At 44.7% G+C, this 21,856-nt stretch overlaps 1 protein-coding gene across 3 annotated transcripts in view; it reads right to left on the bottom strand.

The window, feature by feature from the left end:
• The window catches only part of CEP85L (centrosomal protein 85L), a 300,266-nt gene that overhangs the window by 206,007 nt on the left and 72,403 nt on the right, over positions 1 to 21,856 (bottom strand). For 2 of the 3 annotated variants that reach the window (XM_077487039.1, XM_077487041.1), the window contains exon 1: positions 20,421 to 20,778. The exons of the other annotated variant lie outside the window; for it this stretch is intronic. In XM_077487039.1, the coding sequence (XP_077343165.1) occupies positions 20,421 to 20,475 (55 nt within the window). In that variant the 5' untranslated portion in view covers positions 20,476 to 20,778. Of the gene's footprint in view, positions 1 to 20,420; positions 20,779 to 21,856 lie in introns of those variants that run through there. 3 annotated transcript variants of the gene reach the window in all.

Genomic DNA, 21,856 nt, shown 5'->3' with positions numbered 1-21,856 from the left:
TACATCTGAGCACCACAAACCCATAAACAATTAAATTCATTGTCGATGTTCAGAGCAAACTCCCCCATCCATCAAGGTCTCCATTGCTTTATTTTGCTAAGATTTCATTTTGAGAAACACCCCCTAGTATTTCTGGCAGTGACTATACTGAGTAAGGGCATACGAATTCATGTAGCATTTACTTCCTGGAATCCATCTGCCCTTAGCTGAGACATTGATGAGCTTCCCTCCTGAAGACTACTGGGATGTATAATATTATTTGCGTATATATGAAAATCAGGAAGTTATGGAAGAAATGTAAAAAAAAATAAAAAAAAATAAATAAAGTTTAAAACAAGTAAATATGAAATACTTTCCTATCCATTTACTAATGCTAGCAGTATGAGGATGAAAGATAGTCAATCTTCATTGAGAGAATGAAGTTCTGCTTTAGGGCTGGTTCCCACTGGTGTGATGTCTGACATCTGATGCAATTTGCATTGCACATGTGATCTTTGTGGGATGCAATTTCAGCCACACAGATAGTATATAGATATAATTTGGACCAAACCCGCACAGGACCCTTTTTTGGTCCTCAGCAAAAGCGGATCACATGGGTGTTCACACCTATGTGATCCGATTCCTGTCTGAATTTGCAGTTCGCACTGCGATATGCGAACCGATTTGGGGGTGTCATTATCTTTCAATTGACACTTCTTTTGGGGCTTCATTAACCTTGCAGCGGGTCACAAACACAGTGCGATTGCAACGTGGTGCGGGAAATGCACATGTGTGAACCTAGGCTAAATGTGTATAAATGTTCTCTAAACAGGTCAGGTTTTAAATAATGAGAACTACTTTTGTTTCACATATGGATTGATTGGTAAAGCAGAGCAAGAGATTCTAGTTTCACTAAATAATCAAAGGATCCCCCTGAAACACTTCACAGTACCCCTTAGGTTATACATACCACTGGTTTAAAAAAAAAAAAAAAAAAAAAGAAGACAAAATTGTGTTATAAAATTGGATAGGTGTTAAAAACACTACATACTGTATAGTTCTACCAAGATGCTGCACAATGAGGTCTATCATATGGGCATCCACAAACCATCTTTTGGGATGATTGCCATTGCAAATAAATGACCGAGTTGATTTTTTTTTTTATACATACTGATAGAGCAGATACTAATAGAGAACTGTGGGGCTGTCAATTGCTGCCAACGGAGGCCTTCTGATATCCATGGAGCAGTTAATCTAGTCATACACCACTCAATTTTCTCTCCAGTAGCACCCAGGCAAGCAGAAAAATCAATTAATGCCCCCATTTAGCCCTGGTTCACACTTACAGTGGGAAAGAAATTGTGCGAGTTCCGCTGAACTCGTACAATTTAAATTCCCGCATGTCAGTCCCGACTTGGGGTGGGGCGAGTTCAGAGACACCTGTGCGAGGTGCTGCACAGATGTCTATAGAAAAATCGCACCCTGAAGTCACCAAAAAGTAGTACAGAAACTACTTTTAGGAATCGGTGCAGCACCGCAAATGTGTCGTCACACAGATTCGGATGGTGCCATTGGCACAGATTTGGCATACGTTTTGACGCATGCCAAATAGCTACATTGTGAACCTAGGCTTAAGCTAAACCATGTGAATGGAAGAATCTCCAATGCCAGCTATTGCTCAGGCAGCCTCTGCACTCACTATTGCTTGAATACAATTTTTGCTGCCAATGACTACATCTGGTGGCATGCACTCGCTGTTTGGTCAATAGCTTTCCACAAGGCTCACATTTCCACCTGGCTCAGTTGATTTTTCAGGTGGTGCTTGCAGGGCCAAGGCTCAGATTCCAGGTGAGTCGACTGAAATTCAAGCCAGCTATGGCCAGTCTTTTGTGCAGGTCAGGAAAAATAAACAGTTCAAGGTGAGATGATTCAGTTCCAAATAAAGCTGGCCATACACTCAGGAGGTTCTTGTAAGAAGATTCAGGCTCGGGTTCACACTTGTGCAATGCGGGAACCAGCGCACTTCCTGTGCGGGTTCCTGCATCACACCTGAATCGTCGGCGGTTCACACAGACATCTGCAAACCCCTGCGGGTGTCGATGTAAAGTTAATGACACCCCCCCCCCAGACCGATTTGCAGATCGCAGTGCAAACTGTGAATTGGTGCAGGAGTCTGATCGCATGAACACCCATGCAATCCAACTTCAGTGCGGACCAAACAAAGAAAGGGTCTAGCACCATTTTGGTGTGAATGCGATGCGATTTCAGCCAGTTTGTATGGCTAAATTCACATTGCGCAGACATCGCATGTGATCTGCAAAGCACATGCAATATCTGATCGCACAAGTGTGAACCCAGCCTCAATCTTTGCTTTTAAGAATCAATTTTGGAATTAATAAAAAGGTATGTGGTTTTCGTTTGGGAAATCCCATTAGAAATGTGTTCCTTTCTATCCTGCTCCTTCGAATTTCATTGAAAAGAAATGACTGTCATTTTGACTCCACTAAAGGGCTCTTTCGTTCGGACCATCCATTGCCCTCTATGGAGCGGCGGAACGTAAACGGACCTGTGTTCATTTACACCCGCCAACATCTGATTCGATCCGCTAAAAACAGATGGATAGGGTAATCCATTCCAGATCCTTCTGGTGGATTGGATCAGATGACAGGCGGTCCATTTACATCCGACCATCCACAGAGGAATAGCAGGCTGTGCCCGTGTCCACTCTTCACAAGCGAAGTGGACACAGACCTGTCATCAGAAAATATTACTGACTCCCGAGTTTCTCTCTCTCTCATGTCAGTATCAGCGTCGCCGAGAGCAAGACCCTGCTGTCTTCAAGCCACGCTGGAGCCTGTAGAAGATGGGTGGAGCCACACCACTGGCTTGGCCTCTGTTCGCTGCAGTGGTTGCTAGAGCCTGTGCCGCCTGACATCTAGCAACCAGTGACGTCAGTTACGTGTGAGCAGCTGCTGAGGAGGAGGAGAGCCCCAGCATTCAGAGCGGAGCTTTCTTCCTCCTCCATGTCTAGTGTGAGTGTTGGCTCTACCTCCTCCCTCCATCTTCTCCAGGCTCCAGCATGGTGTGAAGACAGGATGAAGCAGTGGCTGTGTGTCACTGTGTGATGCTGCCTGCAATCCCAGAATACGCATCCTGCTCATCTCTATTGCTTCTCCATGGGAGCCCCTCCCCCAGAGCACCAAAGTATGTGAATAAAAGGGAGTACAAAAATGAATGATGTAAAAAAAAAATCGCAGAATACACGTTGCATGCCATTATTTATGAAAACAAAAAATGCTGCCCTTCTAGTATTGACTTTTGTCTTGTTCAATCTTAATTCAGACCCGGAAGATTTACCCCCTTTAAAAACGACAAGGCCACTTTTTGCGATACAGCACTGTGTTACTTTGACAATTGCGCGGTCGTGTACCCAAATAAAACGTATGTCCTTTTTTCCCCCACAAATAGAGCTTTCTTTTGGTGGCATTTGATTACCTCTGTGGTTTTTGTTTTGTGCGCTATAAACAGCGCCTTATTTTCTGGCAGTGCCCCTCCCAAGACTAGACTCTGGATCCACCCCTGCCTGTCATCTGCCTGCTCAGTGGGGGATCAGCAGACAGAACCCTCCACTGAGCAGGCAGATCCAATAGCGCAGTCCCTCCATGTGAAAGAGCCCTTACAAATAGAAAATCAAATTTAGGAAAATTAACATTTTTCAAACAAATTCTACTGATGTCTTGTCAGCTTAACGACCAGCTCAAAATTTCAGCCGCCATCTGCTGAATTCTCAATAATTGGCATCACGGGTAGCCCTGCAAGCACCACTTGGCTCGGAAAAAGTCAATTTCAAAATCAACTGAGCCAGGTGGAAAATGATTAACCAAACAAGGGCTGTATCAGATCCCAACTGTATTTGTGGTACCACCACTTCCTCAATACAACAGCCAGCAATGGAAATTCCTCCAGCCATGCTCCTCGTCATAGAGATGGGGGAAATTGATGTTCTCTTGTTTGGCCCTTGGACTAAAATGAGGAAACCTAAACCACGTATGATTACTCATGGTTCAGTTCATGATTTCTAATATCTACCGACTTAAAAACATTGTTTAACAATTAAAATGCTTGCATTCACCATGTGGGAGGTATGGTAGATAGCACTCCTGTCTTGCGGACCTGGGTTCAGTTCTCTCCAAGGATTCCTTATGTTTATGAAGGTTTCGAAATCTCCCCCCACCCCCATATTTTCTTCCACAATCAGAATAGAAGGTTAATTGACTTCTAACTAAACTGGCTTGAGCGATTGTATTCTAGGAGGGACAGACTGTCCGCATTCCTGGGACAGGAAATGTTATGAATGGTTGATGTACTCCACAGAGTTATGTGGAAAATTGTTATATAAATATAAAAATGATATATAAATTAGTAAAATAAAATAAATCATCCATAATCAACCCTAGGTGAAAAAGAAGAATCCAAATTCCCACTGAAGTCAACCACAAAAAAAAATAAAAAATAAAAAATAAAAAAGACACCCACAACCTTCAGTCTGAGAAAATGCAGACATAACATAAATCAACGGAGACATGAAAATGATGTACAAATTTCTACCCTTCAAACCTCATCCCTGCTGTCAGAGGATAATTTTAGGGTGTCTAAAATTTCTCCTCATCATTCATACATAGACAAAGAAAGTTGCTTAGCAGCGGGAGGCAACCTGAGAACAGTAGAGGCTGTAAACGCAATGCATTCATCTGCATAAACAGGGAAAATACAAATCATGCCATGAATAATGATGGGTGCATGCAATAACTCATGGCAGCCAATAGGAAACCCCCATTATGATTCCGTTTGGTGTAATTCGTTTCAAGAAAGCTGAATTGTTATTGGATTCCATGTTAGTACAATCAAAATATTTGCCCTGGCGTTAAAAGGCTAACTCCTACTTCAGGGAAAAAATGATGCGTCAGGCTGGCGGTGCAGCTGTCCGTACATCGTAATACACAGCCCTAGAACGAGCATCCATTATAATGCTCATAGGTTAACGCAGCCATGTGACCAAGCTCACCAATGACAAGTGCATCTGAGGCTTCTCCATCCCTTAAAGGTGACCCTGAAGAAATAGGTGCGTCTCAAAAGTCAATGCGGTCACACTGAGCCATAAGTGCTGCCATTGCAAGCATTATGAAGGAGATTTACTTTTGGGCCGTGTATTGCAGTATATGGACCACTTCATCGGCAGTACGAGGAAGCCCAGTAACTTGATGTACAGTGGGGATTGGAGGGGTGGGCCAGGATATTTGGAGTCAGTTCACCTTTTCAATGTCTCCAATATGAGGACCACATTCGATATTTTAACGCGGAGTTCCACCCACATTTGGCACCTTTTGGGGGGGGGGGGGGGGGGGGGGGGACTGGGTACCAGTTTTTGACAGGTACCTTGTCCCAACGGTGAGGTACATCAGAAGGGTGGCCGCCTCCGCCTTCCCCTACAGTCAAGCCAGTAGGAGAGCTCAGCTGCACTTTGCGCAGTAGGAACCTGGCCATAAGGCTTCGCTGCCAGGTTCCCTTACTGGGAATGGCAGCACCCGACAGCCAATGGAAACATCAGCTGTGGTGCCGATATCGCTGGACTCCAGGACAGATAAGTGTCCCAATATTAAAAGTCAGCAGCTACAGTATTTTTTGAGGGGAAGGCGCAACTTAAATTATTCCTGGACCAAAAAAAAAAAAAATTAAAAAAAAAAAAAAAAAAAAATCAGTCCCCCTTTCACATCAGAAGCTACCCCATCACATTAGAACCCTCTTTCAAACCAGATCTCGCTTACACAGCCCCTTTTACTTCAGAAGTACCCCCTTTCACATTAGAGGCCCTCTTTCAAATCGGTGCCCCCCTTACATCAAAAGTCCCCCCCTTTTACATCAGAGTGCCCCTTTCACATCACAGCGCCCCCCCCTCCCCCCACCATTGACATCAGAGCCCCTTTCACACCGGAAGTCCCCTTTTCATCTTTTAAGACCCCCCCCCCCCCCCCCCCATCACATCAGTGTCTCCTCATAATATAAAGAGTTGCAACAACCTAGGTGAGAAAAAGCAATACCAGCTATACCCTGACTAAAGAGCACATATTCAATCTTCAGTCATCTCTGGTGATTAAAAACAGGCTCGATTCCCTGCACCACACAGATAGCACATGAAAGGCTGAACACTGGGGATCTAATTGGAACAAAGCTGTTTTTATAGTATTTATATGCTTCTCCCTATAGTCTGTCTGCTGAGCGTATGAGACTTGTGGGTGGCACCAGATAACAATTAGAATAGGATCAGTATACAGCTTGGCACGAATGTACCCATCTCACCTCCAGGAATGATTAACACACTTCCTGCCATTGTTCTGAACTGAAAGGAAAACCTGCTCCTCGTGTAGGCTCATTACAACGACGCACACCTTCCTATTCCCAGGGATCAAACAGGAGGACACATTTTATCACAAAGTATGTAGGCAAAGGACACATTCCCTGCCACACAACTAGTTCTAGGGACCATTAAGAATTCATGGGGAAAAAAAGAAGGCACAGAGCCCATAAAGCATGTAAAGCCATGCGTCTATCTTTTTGGACTAGTATGGAGCTATGTGCAGGCAGTCTATATTAGTGAATGGAGATGCAGCGGCTGTACGGATTCACAGCGATGCCTCTACACGGGGTATAAGTCTCTACACTCATGTGAATGAGGACTTTATATGGAAGTTTCAAAATAAATTAAAAAATGCAATTAGGTACACGATGGATAACCGGTTAGGCCTGGTTCATACAAGTGCAACTTCAGTTAACTTTAGTTAAAATGTACATTTTTTATAGAGATCCAAATATCTGACTAAAATGGGGGACAGCCAAGGATAAGAGGAATTTGGTTCCAAGAGAAGGACAATCACTCTTAAAACAGACAGTAATTTTTTTCCAACTTTCCATCTATTAAATCTTCTACCCTTGCTGTTTTAACTTTGGATAATAAAACCATTTTTTTTCTGCCATACCTTATTACAACCCACTTCCTGTTTCTTGTCTGGTAAAAAGCCTAGGTTTATGACATCATGCACAGCTCTCTGGCAAGTTTGCCAGGAAGAGAGGGGGATGAGCCATAAGAAGGCCAATGAGAGCTGCAGGTGTGCCTCTGTGTAAATCCAGGAAGTGAACAGGCAGCAGCTTCAGCTGCCCACAGTTAAAATGGCTGCAGCCAGACTCAGTGGATGGAGATTTCAGCAGCATATTTGGCAAGTACAGAATCACAGTATATATAAAATAATATGCAACATGATTGGAGGGAAGCTTCAGAATGGTAAAGATGTTTTTATTACAAATTATGTGAGCAGATTGCAGTTCCTCTTTAATTAGGGACAGATGTGGGCTATGCGATATACACTTGAGAATGAATCAACAAATGTGCATTTTAGATAAATTTTTCCATTACACCAAAAACATGTCAGGATAAAAGCTTAGTTGCAACTCGCTACAAAGCAGTGTGTTTTTCTGAAAGTAAAATTTCCAGCAATTCATTACAAACATTGAAGTAGTGGCGGAAATAACCCATGTAGGGACTCTTGAATCTGGATTAAAGTCGACCTGAACTGAACAATGTGCTACATTATAAAGATCCATCGGAAGATGTTGTGCCTAAGTGGTACCTTTAAATAGTACCTTTTGTTAGGTATCCGCTCTTAAAAATAGCAGTTCCCTTACTGGTATGCGATTATGCTTAGCCTCATAGCTATATTGTAGGGCAGGGGTCTCCAAACTTTCTAAAGGGCCAGTTTATTGTCCTTCAGACTTTGGGGGGGCCAGACTATGGCCAGAGGTAGTTTTCCTGGCATCAGTGGGAGTAAATGTCAACAAATTCGGTATTAGGGGGGAGAAGCAGTACCTCACTATTGGTGTTAGTGGGAGATATTGTGCTTCATTGTTGGTGTCAGTTGGCAGAATAAGGTCTCGTATCAGTAGGAGGAGTAGTGTCCCAAGGGCCAGATAAAAGCAGGCAAAGGGCCACAGTTAGGAGACCACTGCTGTCACTAACTGCTAGTCTCAGGAAATTTGAAGAGATTTTTGCTAATGTCACTACTGTTATACTCACTGTTTTCTTTGCTGGAGGCTCTAATGTTAGGAAGCAAAGCCCTGCCTCTACCAAGATGGCCACCTCCCTACAGAGACAGAACAAGGATTTGTAAATCTGTAATGGGGGGGGGGGTAAAAACCAGCTGCTGGAAGACCACAGATAATAATGGCAACTAGTCATTTGCCTTTCTTTTTTTGGCACAGCTTCTAACAGTTCAGTTGTAAAGGTCTTAAAGTCGGAAGTTCTTATCCTGGGACAGTAACACGGCGTACTCAAGCAAGGTGGTGAACAGCTAACACTAATAAGTGGTAAGCAGCGGCAGATTCCTACCATGAAGGATTTCCTTTCCAATGCAGAAAGTGTAGTCCTGTAGGGCACGCTGTATGGTTTAATAAATAGCTAGTTATTCAAGACAAGTAGAGAGGAGTTGCAGAAAGTCTATATATTGTAGAACATGTGATGCCAAGATGCAAACATTCCACACATGAGCTGTTTTTGGTCATATGACTAGGATAGTTAGGACGCTGTAAACAGAAACAAATGTTGAACAGCAGCAGCACAATAGATGCACAGTGCCGATGAAAGACCCATTCAAAAAAAAAAAAAAAGCACACCGAGATGACAGTAAAGTACATATGATTAAAGCATTGGTTTATTTTCACCATTTGTGTTCAATATTTTTTGTTGCTAAAGCCCAACTCCAGGAAAACCTCTGGCCATCCCCAATGCTGGCAAATTTCCTGGAACACCCCTGGGTGTAAGGACCATTCCCCCAGGTAGATCTGCAGGTGGCTGAGATAATCTGCCTTCCAGTTTTCTACTCTATGGACTGCCGATATAAAATCGGCACATGTCCTTTTCGAATACCGGAAACCTCTACAATCACTCCTTGATGCACTAGATCAGGGGTCTCAAACTGGTGACCCTCCAGCTGTTGTGAAACTACAAGACCCATGAGACATTGCAAGACTGACAGTTACAAGCATGACTCCCACAGGCAGAGGCATGATGGAACTTGTTGTTTCGCAACAGCTGAAGGACCGCTGGTTTGAGACGCCTGCACTAGATGATGTAGTGCCTGAAGCAATACATTTCTTTTTGGAGGATCCGAGGGAACGCTGGATCTTAAAAACCTAAACTCCAGCTTGTAACCACGAGATATAATTGAGGTGACCCACTTGTCCTGAATTATTGTTCTCCAAATGTCCGCAAAGTGCAGCAGCCTTAGCCCCACTCGAAAGAATGGGGGCGTCCCCTCTAAATGAGGGCTTGGTGCTGGGTTTAGAAGAATCTTGGACCCAGGGCTTCTTCTGGCCCTGGCCCTAGCACCCTGTTGGTAGAGGAACTGCCTTGGCACTGAGACATTTGAGGAAGCAGTCCTGAGGTTTTAAATGAGTGTGCTTTTCTTCACAGGAAGTAGAGAACTCTTCCTCCCGGAATTTTTTTTGGATATATTTGTTCAAATGATCACCGAATAAAACGTTCCCCACGAAAAGGGAAACCTGCCAATAACTTTTTACAAAAAAAGCTCGGCTGACCAGTTCTTAAGCCACAAGAGTCTGCGCATATGTACAGACAAGAGAGCCAAAACGAGAAACCTTCTGTATTGAATCCTTTAAGACACCAATAGCAAATCACAGCGCTCGAGAAATACCTCTTACTTTCAGGCAGATCATCCTCCTAGTTAGGCCTATCATTTGACCTGATGCTTTACGGACTGGCAGATACCAATTGCTGCAACAGCTGGCTGAATAGCTGAACTGGCCAAAGAAAAGGAAGCCTTTAATTACTTCAATTTCTTATTAACAGAGTCTTTCAAACCCTGTGCGTTATCTACCAAACAAGTTAAGTTCTTGTTTAACCACTTGCTTACTGGGCACTTAAACCCCCCTCAGTCCCAGACCAATTTTCAGCTTTCAGCGCTGATGCACTTTGAGTGACAATTACGCGGTCATACAACACTGTACCCAAATGAATTTTTTATCATTTTTTTCCCACAAATAGAGCTTTCTTTTGGTGGTATTTAGTTACAGCTCGGAGTTTTATTTTTTGCTAAACAAACAAAAAAAGATGCAAAAAAATTAAAAAAAATAAATCATGTTTTAATAGTTTGTTATAAAATTTTGCAAACGGGTCATTTTTCTCCTTCATTGAAGTGCGCTGATTAGGCGGCACTGATAGGCTGCATTGGTGGGCACTGATGGGCTGCATTGGTGGGCACTGATGGGCTGCATTGGTGGGCACTGATGGGCTGCACTGGTGGGCACTGATAGGCATAGTTAAGGCGGCACTAATAGGCACAGATAAGGCGGCACCGATGGGCACAGATAAGGTGGCACTGATGGGCAAAGATGGGCACAGATAAGATGGCACGGATGGGTGGCACGGATAAGTGGCACGGATGGGTGGCACGGATGGGCACTGATAGGTACCACAGATAGATGGGACTGATGGGCACTGATAGGTGGCACTGATAGGTGGCTCTGATAGGTGGCACTGCTGGGCACTGATGGGCGGCACTGCTGGGCACTGATGGGCGGCACTGCTGGGCACTGATGGGCGGCACTGGGGTGCAGCACCTGAGGCAGATTTTGGGTGGCACTGTGGGTGGCACTGTGGGTGGCACTGCTGGGTGGCACTGTGGGCACTGCTGGGTGGCACTGACAGGGGGGCACTTACTTTATTTCAGGATGGCACTGCGGGTGGCAGGTGGGCACTGGCAGGGGGCAGGTGTCCGTTTAAATTGCTGGCCGTGATCGGGACTGATGTCCCGAACACGGCCGCCGGCGATCGGCTTTTTTTTTTTCTCCTCGCGCTGTCAGCGCGAGGAGGAATACTAGCCGATTACCGGCTCCGTTTTATCACATGATCAGCTGTCATTGGCTGACAGCTGATCACGTGATAAGGGGTCGGGATCGACCCCTTACACGGATCGGTGATCAGGCGAGTCTCACGGACTCGCCGATCACAGAGCGCGCCGCGCGCGCCCCTCAGGAGGCGCGCAGGCCGCTCGTAACCGGGACTACGTCAATAGACGTAGTCCCGAAAATGTGGGTCCGCGCTATTGCCGTCATTTTGCAATAGCGCGGATCCCAAGTGGTTAAAGGAAGAGACTGCTGCATCTACTGCTGGCATGCTCCATTTTTTTTATTAACTTTTCATCCATGGGATATAAAAGGGAAAAATCCTGGCAGGATGTTCCCAATCAGCATACGCCACCTGTTCCAACAGGGGGTGTAGAGGGAAAGCCTGTGCGGCCTGAAGAGGCCTCAGGGATCCCAAAGAGGACCATTGGACCAGGGGTTCAGTCAACTCTGCAAGAGGCGACTTAAAGGCAGAACTAACCATTTTGGTTAGAGTCAGGATCAATAGCCTCAGCGACTGAGAGGCAGACATCAACTGGATATCTTCTTATCCAGATTGCTCGGAAGCAGACTCGCTTGCCGCGCCCTCCACAGAGTCCTGAGCTTTAAGCTCTTCCCCAAACTCAACCCATTCCTGCTCCAAACTATGAGTCTCCAGGGAAGGGGATCTGTCACACTTCTTGCTAACCTGCGGGATGGAGGCCATCCTGCCAGAAATCCTGTGCTCTAGCCCGGATAGGGCAGAGGACAGTTTATCCTTTGTGACAGAGGGTTAAGCATCAGCGTTGACTGTAGGCACAATACCAGATAGGCACAGCTGCTCAGATTGCCCAAAGCCTTGGGTCGCAGGGCAGCTTAAAAAAAAATAAGAGCCCAATCGTCACCCTTCACAGCGGGTTCCTGTCACTTGAGGACCTTCAAGTACTAAGTACCCTTTTCATCTTTAGGGTACACTCCCTTGGACCTGTACAGCACCCTGCTGCAATGCCTTAGTGCTGTGGTGTCCAGGATTCCACTTTGCAGGGTCCAACGCCCGGAGGCCGCATTACAGGAAAAACTTCGCAGAATCTTGAGTCTTTTTTGCGAGGCTTGGGTACCATTTATCTGAGCATATAAAGCCTGTGTCAAATAGATCCGATCAGTCAATCTGTCACGATCGTTCCACCATCCCGACCGTACATAGGAGACTTACCCGCAGGTTTCCTGTACAAGAGGATCGTCGGTGCCCTCGGACGCGGATTGGCGCAAACGAACGCACGCGAGTGCATGTAGCCCCTAACAGGCGCACGCGGGTGCGCGTTGACACGAGCGGGCGCACGGCGAGCCGAACGGGCGTACGCGGGTATGCGGGGTCACGAACGGGAGCACGGTTACCCGCGGGGGTACGCAAACGTACCGTGCGACCGTTCTTGGCGCCCAACAAGCTATTTAAGGAATCAGCTTCTGTTCTCCAGTGCTGTCCTGTCTACAGCGTTCCTGTGACTTCTGCTGCCAGTTCCTGTGTGTTCCTGATACTGTACCCGGCCTGTTCCTTGACCTTGCTTGTTTGCCGCCCGCCTCCGACCCTTTGCCTGATTGACCTCGCTTCTGCCTTCTGCTCTGTACCTCTGCTGACCGATAGTTGCCGACCCGGCTCGCCTCTGACCACGCCTGCCTACCCACCTGAACTTCAGCACCAACTTCTCCTGTGGTTCCTGCCTGACTACCTGCGCCAGCTGTTTCTGCAGTTCCTGTCCGGCTTCCAGCGCTGGTTGCACCTGCCGTTCCAGTCAGCTACCTGTTCCCGCTGTGCCTGCTATCTGCTACCCTTCATCCTCTGCCTGACCTCCTGCACCAGCTGGTGGTATCTCCGTTGCTGCTACCCGGCCTGGCACTTGTGCCCTCCGGACTCCCGAATCCCTGTTTCCACCTCCAGGGGCTCTCGAGCCGGAGGCTTACGAGGCGCCGCTCCCTGCACGTTTGGGCTCTCCAACCAGGTACGTGACACAATCCCTTAATTCATTTAGGAACAGTTTGTGGGACTAGAGACCTGGAATAAACCATGCCATCCACCTTACAGACACTGGTAAAAAACTGAAGTGCTTCCTGTGTGTGAGGGGTTATATAGGGAATCACTTCCTGTTTGAAGACCTTTGGTCTATCAGTGTCCATTCACCTGGAGATGGAGTATAACCCAGTAGGTAATGAATATTAGCCTTACTGTGTCCCATGATGTATGAAAAAAGAAATGGTGCACTCTCTAAACTCTGATTTGACATCACCATGCCGTACAGACAAGCCTTTACAAATCTGAACTCCAGATTAAAATCCATTTCTTGATTTCCAGCTCACTACTCAGCCCTCCAACTTTCTTCAGTTTAAAATTAGCTCCTCAGAAATACCAGCCAGTCTCAATTGAAGTGCAAGCTCCCTGGCTATAAATACAACACAAGCTTACTCAAGAAAGCAATAAGAGTGTACCATCCATCCGTACATTATCATAAACTAAAATATAAACTTCTTAATTACAAGTTACTCTATTTGAATGAAAACAGGAAATGTCATAGAAAATAAAAAAAGGTGCTGATAGAAGACTTTTTGCTCCTAATGGAGGAGTGTTTTGTCTACTAAGTAAACAGAGTCAAAGCATTTGGATAATGCCAAGAATGAAGAAAATCTGAGTCTGTCCTGAAACTAAGGCAAAAATCCCATTGAAACAGCTAGATTTCCAAGATAGATCAGTCAATGAGGGATTGTGACCCAAGTAACAGTAAGTTTTTCTTTACTTACCTACCAGAGCCCGCTTCAAAAGAAGGTAAATAAAAAATATAGAAGGGGGGGGGGGGGGGGTTTAGGGGAGGTAATAAACTCCACTTTTGAGCTTGTATCTACAGGTAAGCCTATAATAAGGCTTACCTGTAGATACAGTGAATATCTCCTAAACTTGCAGTACTTAGGAGATATTCACACTGGATGGAGCTGGTGAGGTCACCAGCGCATGAGCTCTGAAAGGATGGCATACCTGCATGTGCACGAGTTATGGCATCATGGCTCAGCTATCCACAGGACAGGAGCCAGCGAACCCGGAAGGAGGACCGGGTGAAGATGGATTATTCTGATGCCTAGTACACACGGGCCACACATCGGGAGGCATTGGCTGGTTCAATGAAAACTAGCCGCCATTTGTCCCGTGTGTATGGCAGCAGGTCTGACATTAGGCCAGCTTCTGTTGGGCAAGCATGCTGGAAAACCAGCAGCTGACCAGTTCCCGATCAGCATTCTCAACTAATGGCTGAGAGTGCTTACTGGATCAAACTCTGTTAGTACAGTGGCTCAGACCATTGCCAGTTACTGTTCATTCAAAATGCTGGGATGAAAATAAATAAAAAACCCTATCAGTGTGTACCAGGCTTAAGGTAAGTATTTCATAATGTGTTAGTATGCAATGCATGCTAGCACATTATGTCAATGCCTTGCAGAGGATTTTTTTTTTTTCTTGGAAAGTCAGTGGTTTACTACTGTTTTAAAGGGAAGATCACCTTTTCACAAAATACTCCAAATATACTAGGCACCTCTCCAGACTCCCCTGCTTACACAATGGCCATGATGCCCCATGTTGCGACTAGAGTTGGGCTCTGGCTTGTTTGGGATCCTAGTCCAAACCCACCTGTCACTGCACACCACTAATCATACAGGCAGGGAGATATTTCCCGATCCGCAGCTGCTCAGATTGGGATGGCTCACAGCCTGTGATTAGCAATGCGCAGTGTCGGCTTCCTGGTATGATCAGGCAGGTGGGTTGGAACTAGGATCCCGAACATGCCCGAGTCCATCTCTAGTTGCCAGTGTACTGGTCCATGCACTGCAAAGCACAACCCCAAAGTATCCATCATGATGCTCGAAACGGTCACCATCTTTATACCTGATTTAACTTACCTTGGCCTCTGCCTTTGGCAATTTCCCAGAGCTCAAAATCTTGCTAGAATGCACTCCAGCCCATTGCAAGGAAGCATTCTCATTATTTTGAGTGCCCAGCTGTCCTGGGAGGCAGCAGGGAAGCACAGCGATTACACCTGTGCCACCTGGAAGCATCAGAGGCCAGGACCATGCAAGTCTTTTTTGCTTTCTATGTGCCCTGTACACACCATCAATGTGCAGATAAACACAGCTCACCAGACATGGTGTAAAGAAGCCCTCAAACCACAATTTTAAACATATCAAGACTACCATACATATCACAATACAAATACATGAAAGGCTTGTTAAATGCAGTGGGTAGAAGGATTAAAATTACTATTAGGCTGCTCATTTCAAATGCTGGTACAGCTTAAAGCTGAACTCCAACCAAAATAAATAATAAAAGTTTGTTTTAGACAGGTGTGAGGAAGGAAGCTCCATCAGGATTTTAGTCCAGTCCAGCTACTGAGTCTGAAGCATCAGAGTATCTGTATTTGTTTCTATGTTGCACAGAACCACTTCTTTCAAAGAGAAAAAACATAAAATGTTTCCATTGTAACTTACAATTTTGCTAAAGCCAATAATCGTGTCATACCGTGTATATACACACACTCTGAGCGTCTGTCTGATCATACATTTACAGGAAGTCAGGGAGAGCAGCTGAAGCTACAACCTGCCAGCATTTAGCAATGCAAACTAATATGACCTAGGCTAGTTATCTCTTGGGAATGTTTGTACATCATTCCACCATCGAATTATCCTACAATGGTGTCCTAATGAGCTGGATGTCACATATGGATAGCTAATCCTGTTCATTTGGATAGAGAATGGAACAATTAAAACCAGATCAGCATTCATCTTTGTCCTACTGAGAAGATTGCGGCTCACTTCCAACTCCAAAGACAATTGAAACAGGGTCACCCCTCAGACAGTTGTCACCCCTCAGCCTCTGTTCTGGTGACAGCTACTACATTTGGATTTTCCATAACTAACTTTTTGCCTTAGGTAAAAAAAATGGCCTCCAGAACAGATAGCAACAGTGAATCTCATGTCTTGCCAGCAATTCAAAAAGCCTATGCAAATATTGACTTTGAAGACTCATTTACCAGGTGGCCATAATTGTCACCCCTCTGAAAAGTGAAACACAATGGAAACATTTGACAAGCAGCTTGGAGGGAACAAGTCCCCTCCTGATCACCTGTGTCCCTCACTGAAAGCCCACCACACTACAACCATACACATTTGCAGCGCAGCCCCCTCATGTGAACAGGTCAAAATAAACAAAATGTATACCACAGGTTGCATTGGGCAAGCAGTATCACCAAGAAACACAACCTGTGGTAATACATTTTGCCTCACTGCGACTACAAATGTTTGTACCAAAATGGCTGCTGGCTATGTTAGCTTGTGACTGGGCAGTGGGCCAGTAAAACCACAAGTCAAACACCTGTTTTTACCATATACCCTTCTGTCTATGTAAATAGGCCTAAAAGTAAGTATATGTATATGGCTTGGTATGACCCCCAAGTAATATTGCTTTTTGGGTGCTAAAGTGGTAGATTTGGTAGTGAGGAAGGGTGGCTGGCAAGGCAACAAAAAGGAACATACATTAATGGCAGCCGGGTGGCTCAATCCACATTCAAATAAATTTGAGCATGTTGCAGCTCTCCCTGCCAATATGCCTCATAGAAGTGAATGAGGCCACAGAGCAACCATGCTGCGACCGCATCTAATGATGTGGTTGTAGGCACAGTGAAGAGGGATTTCAATCCCTAGTCAAGCAGTCACATGGGCGGCAGCATTGTGCCCCCTTGACTGCTTGCTAACCACGGGCCAACCATTACTGACAAAAGGCGATCCACTGCGATTGCGAGTCAGTGGCACTGCCCATATGAAAGGGGCCCTTCGAGTAGGGAGGTGTTGTAAAGTGATAAAGAGGCACCGGTACGCTCCTTTTTACCTGTATCTACAACGTTGTAATCACACTAGTGTGCCCTGAGGTCTGGATATATACATTTTTAACAGTTCTCTGAGAGATGAACATAAGGGCTGGTTCACACCAACAATCACACAGGAATGTACAATGTGTTCCTGTACGATTCACATGCGATGCAGGTGCAGTGCAATTTCATCCTATTCATTTGAATGGGCTGAAATCACACCGGACCACAGCAAAAATGAATACGTGTACTACTTTACAAAACACAGAGCAGCTGGATCACATGGTACTTCTGTACTACGCAGTACGGTGCAGGCAAACACACTGCGATGGTAATTGTCCAAAATGACTTGGTATGCTGACGCCTTAATGGTTACCGTCACTGGAACCAAGAGGCCAAGTCCAACCCCTGAAAAACAACCCCACACCATAATCCCCCCTCCACCAAATGATTTGGACCGGGGCTCAAAAGGTTCATAAAGACATGGATGAGCGAGTTTGAGGTGGACTGGCCTGCACAGAATCCTGACCTCAACCCGATAGAACACCTTTGGGATGAATTAGAGCGGAGACTGCGAGCCAGGCCTTCTCAGCCACATCAGTGCCTGACCTCACAAATGTTCTTCTGGAAGAATGGTCAAACATTCCCATAGACACACTCCTAAGCCTTGGGGACAGCCTTCCCAGAAGATATGAATCAATATTGAACCCCACGGATTAAGGCTGGGATGGCATTAAGGTTCATGTGCATGTAAAGGCAGGCATCCCAATATGAGAGAATGAGAAAATTAATAAAATTTTATAATAATAATAATAATAATAATAATAATAAATATCACACACACACACCATTTTTGTCATGCAAAAAGGGTAATAACTACTGCATTACATACTGTACCACAGAAATAAAATTATAAAAACTTTTGATAATGCTACTCCACAGAGCAGCAGACATAATTATAGAGGACAGAAAGCACATTAGGAGGAATTAGCAGTTTAATTGCTAATAGCGCCTGCAGCAGCAGATTGCGATAGTGCCAATCACAAAGTCAGGACTAAATAGGATTGTCTGTGAGGGTCACCAACATCCCAGATTAAGCTCGCAAAATGTAACCTGCGGCAAACACAACTGTCACAATGGTTTTAGAACTAGTTTAGACTAAAGTCGAGGTGACAGGATGCTGACAAATTACAAAGAAGGATTGGCTCCTTTCACATGCTTGTATGAAACAACGTGTGTATATATATATATACATATATACACACACACATACATATATATACACATACATATACACACATACAATACGAGAGGAGCAGAAGAATTTGGTGATCGGTAGAACACACACATGGCGGGGGCACAACGGAGAAGGAATGGCTGCTCTGATTAGTAACATCCAGTCAGCTCACTTCCTCTCCAATGAGTCACAGAAGAAAGCTCTACCAGTATTCAGCAATTAGGGGCCACAAGCCTTGTATTCACTGAGGCCCAGGCCATGATGGATGTGTTACAGACCCTGTACATAATCTGCCAGGAAATCAGTGCCAAGCACACAGCCACCCCACCAAGGACCCTCAGATGTCTTTTGTCTGAAGGAAAGAAGGGCCATACATATAGAGCTGTAATGGAGGACTATACAAAACCTACATTAATCAGACAAAGGGCCATACATACAAAATGTGTATTGGAGAACTATACATCAAATCAAAGGGGCCATGTGCATAAATCTGTATATAAAACAAACATTAAATCTCTAACAAAGGCTCACACACATAAAAGTGTATTGAAGAACAATAAGGAACATACAAGCTCCAACGAGCAGGGCCCTCCGATTCCTCTTGGACCCAATTGTAATGTAACTGTACTGTCTGCCCTCATGGTGTTAAGCGCTGTGCAAACTGTTGGCACTATATAAATCCTGAATAATAATAATAATAATAATTCATCATCAATAATACTACAATAAATCCAAATCAAAGGCTCTCACACATACACAGCTGTACTGTAGAACTATATGAAGCATATATTAACCCCTGAATCAAAGGCTCACACACACACACATATTTGGGGAATGATATAAAACAAACAATAAATCTGAAACAAAGGCTCACAAACAAAGTTGTATTGGAGGACCATAAGAAACATACATTTAACTCAAATCAAAGGCTCATACACATATAGCTGTATTGGAGAACTATACAAAACATATGGTAAATCTCACCCAAAGGACCACTGATATAAATCTGTATTGGAGAACTATACAACAGATACATCTGATCAAAGAGTTATATACATACATTTGTATACAGAGCATATACTGAACCTGAATTTAAAAGGAAAATATAGCTGTATTAAAAAGGACTATATCAAACATACATTAAATCTATGTAAAGCGCTGTGTAAATTTAGTACCCGTAATAAATAAATAAAAAAAAAGGGCCATAAACAAAAAAGTTGTATTGGAGGACTTGATACATACAATAAATTAGTACTAAAGGGCTGTACAAATACATCTGATTTGGAGGTCTATACAAAACAAACATTGAGGGTTAATGCACATGGATGTCAAAAAAAAAAAAAAATTGCTGCGTTCAGATCCGTAAAATCCTATAGCATCCTTTACAGATCTGAAGGCAGCAGTACTGTAGATCCCTGCGTACACAGCTGCGTTTATATCCCTAAAAATGCGTTGTTGAAAAGAGCCATAAAATCAAAATTAGAAAAGTCTGCGTCCACGTTCAGCAATTTACGCATGTACGAATTTAAAGTCATGCGCTTAAGTCCATGTGTCAATTTTAGTTAGAGGAATGGTAGATTTTGCAGATCTCTACATTTAGGTATTCAAGCATGTGTTTACGGAAGCACTTTGCTGACCAATACATGCGTTTTTTGCTGGGGATTATTATTATTGATGCCAGTCTCTGCCAGTGATATCCTGTGTAGATAGCAATATAATAATTACTGCCATGTGTATGAGCTCTAAATTAGAATCAAAGGATCACACACACACAGCTGTATTGGAGAAGTATATAAAAACAATGGTGAGTGTATGGATATGAAGCGGAGTATACAGCGTATACAATGAGCTTGTAGACCAGGCCTAGTGATGTGAGATAGGGCTGTCAGCACACACAGAGTACACTGTACACACAATGCTCTTGATGTGTTTGTACAAGGACTTTTTCACACTTCTAAACAAGTAACTGTCTCTATTCCTCCATGGCAGATTACTGTTACATGTCCATTGTGTACACAGGGGAAGTTACTGGAGCAGCTGTCTGGGCAACCAATCAGCTTCTCCCTTCAGCTTGTTCTGTTAAGTGCTGGAAATGAAAGCTAGAAGCCGATTGGTTGCCATGTTTTAGTAGATGTGTTGGGATGAATAGGGGTCCCTGGCAGTGTGGACTGTCAGGCCAGCTCCAAGGAGTGTGATCAGTATAGAGATCAGTGATGTGTGCTGTCAGTGATTTCCCCATCTGTCAGATGACATAACGGTGCTCTATTGTGTGCAGTGCTCCCCTGTAGACGTGTATGGGGGGGGGGGACGTGCCAGTCCCAGGACTGATCGCTCCGATGATAGCAGCAAGCACTTACCTGCGCTGAAAGTGTTTAATCCGGATCCGTAATCCGAGATCATCCTCCCCCACATACCTGCGGGGGGCGTCACAGCGGCCGTGAGATGGGGGAGAAGCGGAGTATAGATCCGGGGCTGGGGGGGCGGCCTGTGTACGGGGAGATGGACGAGCGATCACTGATCCAGGCTTATCTCAGGATCCCAGGCTCGGGGCCCCTCGGACAATCCTCCACAAGCACACATCTCCTCCCTACGATCAGGCGGTGGGTGTCGGTGGTGTCAGGCCGGGATGCTGTGTGTGATCCTGGCCGGATTGTATGGAGTGTGGGCTGGAGAGCTGAGGAGGGGGAGGAGCCAAGGCGGAGATCGGACTCACTGACACCTTCCCTGGTGGAAGACTGCATGGACAGGCCTGCTGGGAAAAACACTATGTAATCTGATTGGACAGGCCTGCTGGGATACACACTATACAATCCGATTGGACGGGCATGCTGGGATACACACTATACAATCCGATTGGACGGGATGCTGGGATACACACTATACAATCCGATTGGACGGGCATGCTGGAATACACACTATACAATCTAATTGGAAGGGCCTGCTGGGATACACACTATACAATCTGATTGGACGGGCCTGCTGGGATACACACTATACAATCTGATTGGACAGGCCTACTGGGATACACACTCTACAATCTGATTGGACAGAAATCTGATTGGACAGACACTGACAAACCCCCTTTATGCTGCCTATACACACTTCACTTCCAATATCAGATCCATGTGTGATTCCATCAAACAGAGAATCAATCTGATATCCATGGCTTCCCTTATGATCAGTCTAGTCTAGGGTTGATTAACATGGTAATTAAACTCACTTGGTACGTTATCTGCATTAAAACAGCCTCAGAACATGTAATTCATATGTGTCCTGGATTAAAGGGATGATATGGCAATCCTAATCTAGTCCCAAATTAGATCAGAATCAATCAAACTGAGTCGATCAGCCAGGGTGGGAAATTATTGATCGTGTTACATTAATCGGCAGCACCGAGATGCTTTGTTCCTGAATTCGATCAGATTTACATTGATCAGATTCTTAAATTAAGTTGTGTATAATAAATATGAGGATGAAGACAGAGATTCAGTCAATAACTTCTGATCATATCATAGTTACATAGTAGGTGAGGTAGAAAAAAAGACACAAGTCCATCAAGTCCAATCTATGTGTGTGATTAAATGTCAGTATTACATTGTATATCCCTGTATGTTGCAGTTGTTCAGGTGCTTATCTAATAGTTTTGTGAAACTATCAATGCTCCCCGACCGCCTGTGGAAGGGAATTCCATATCCTTGATGCTCTTACAGTAAAAAACCCTCTACGTAGTTTAAGGTTAAACCTCTTTTTCTTCTAATTTTAATGAGTGGCCACGAGTCTTATTAAACTCCCT

Source organism: Lithobates pipiens, unplaced genomic scaffold, assembly GCF_037356315.1.
Source record: "Lithobates pipiens isolate NorthernLeopardFrog02 unplaced genomic scaffold, aLitPip1_a1.2 Scaffold_18, whole genome shotgun sequence".
In the NCBI taxonomy this organism is placed as follows: Eukaryota; Metazoa; Chordata; class Amphibia; order Anura; family Ranidae; genus Lithobates; species Lithobates pipiens.
Note: the sequence above shows the minus strand (reverse complement) of the source record. Positions and strands in the feature narration are given on the sequence as shown.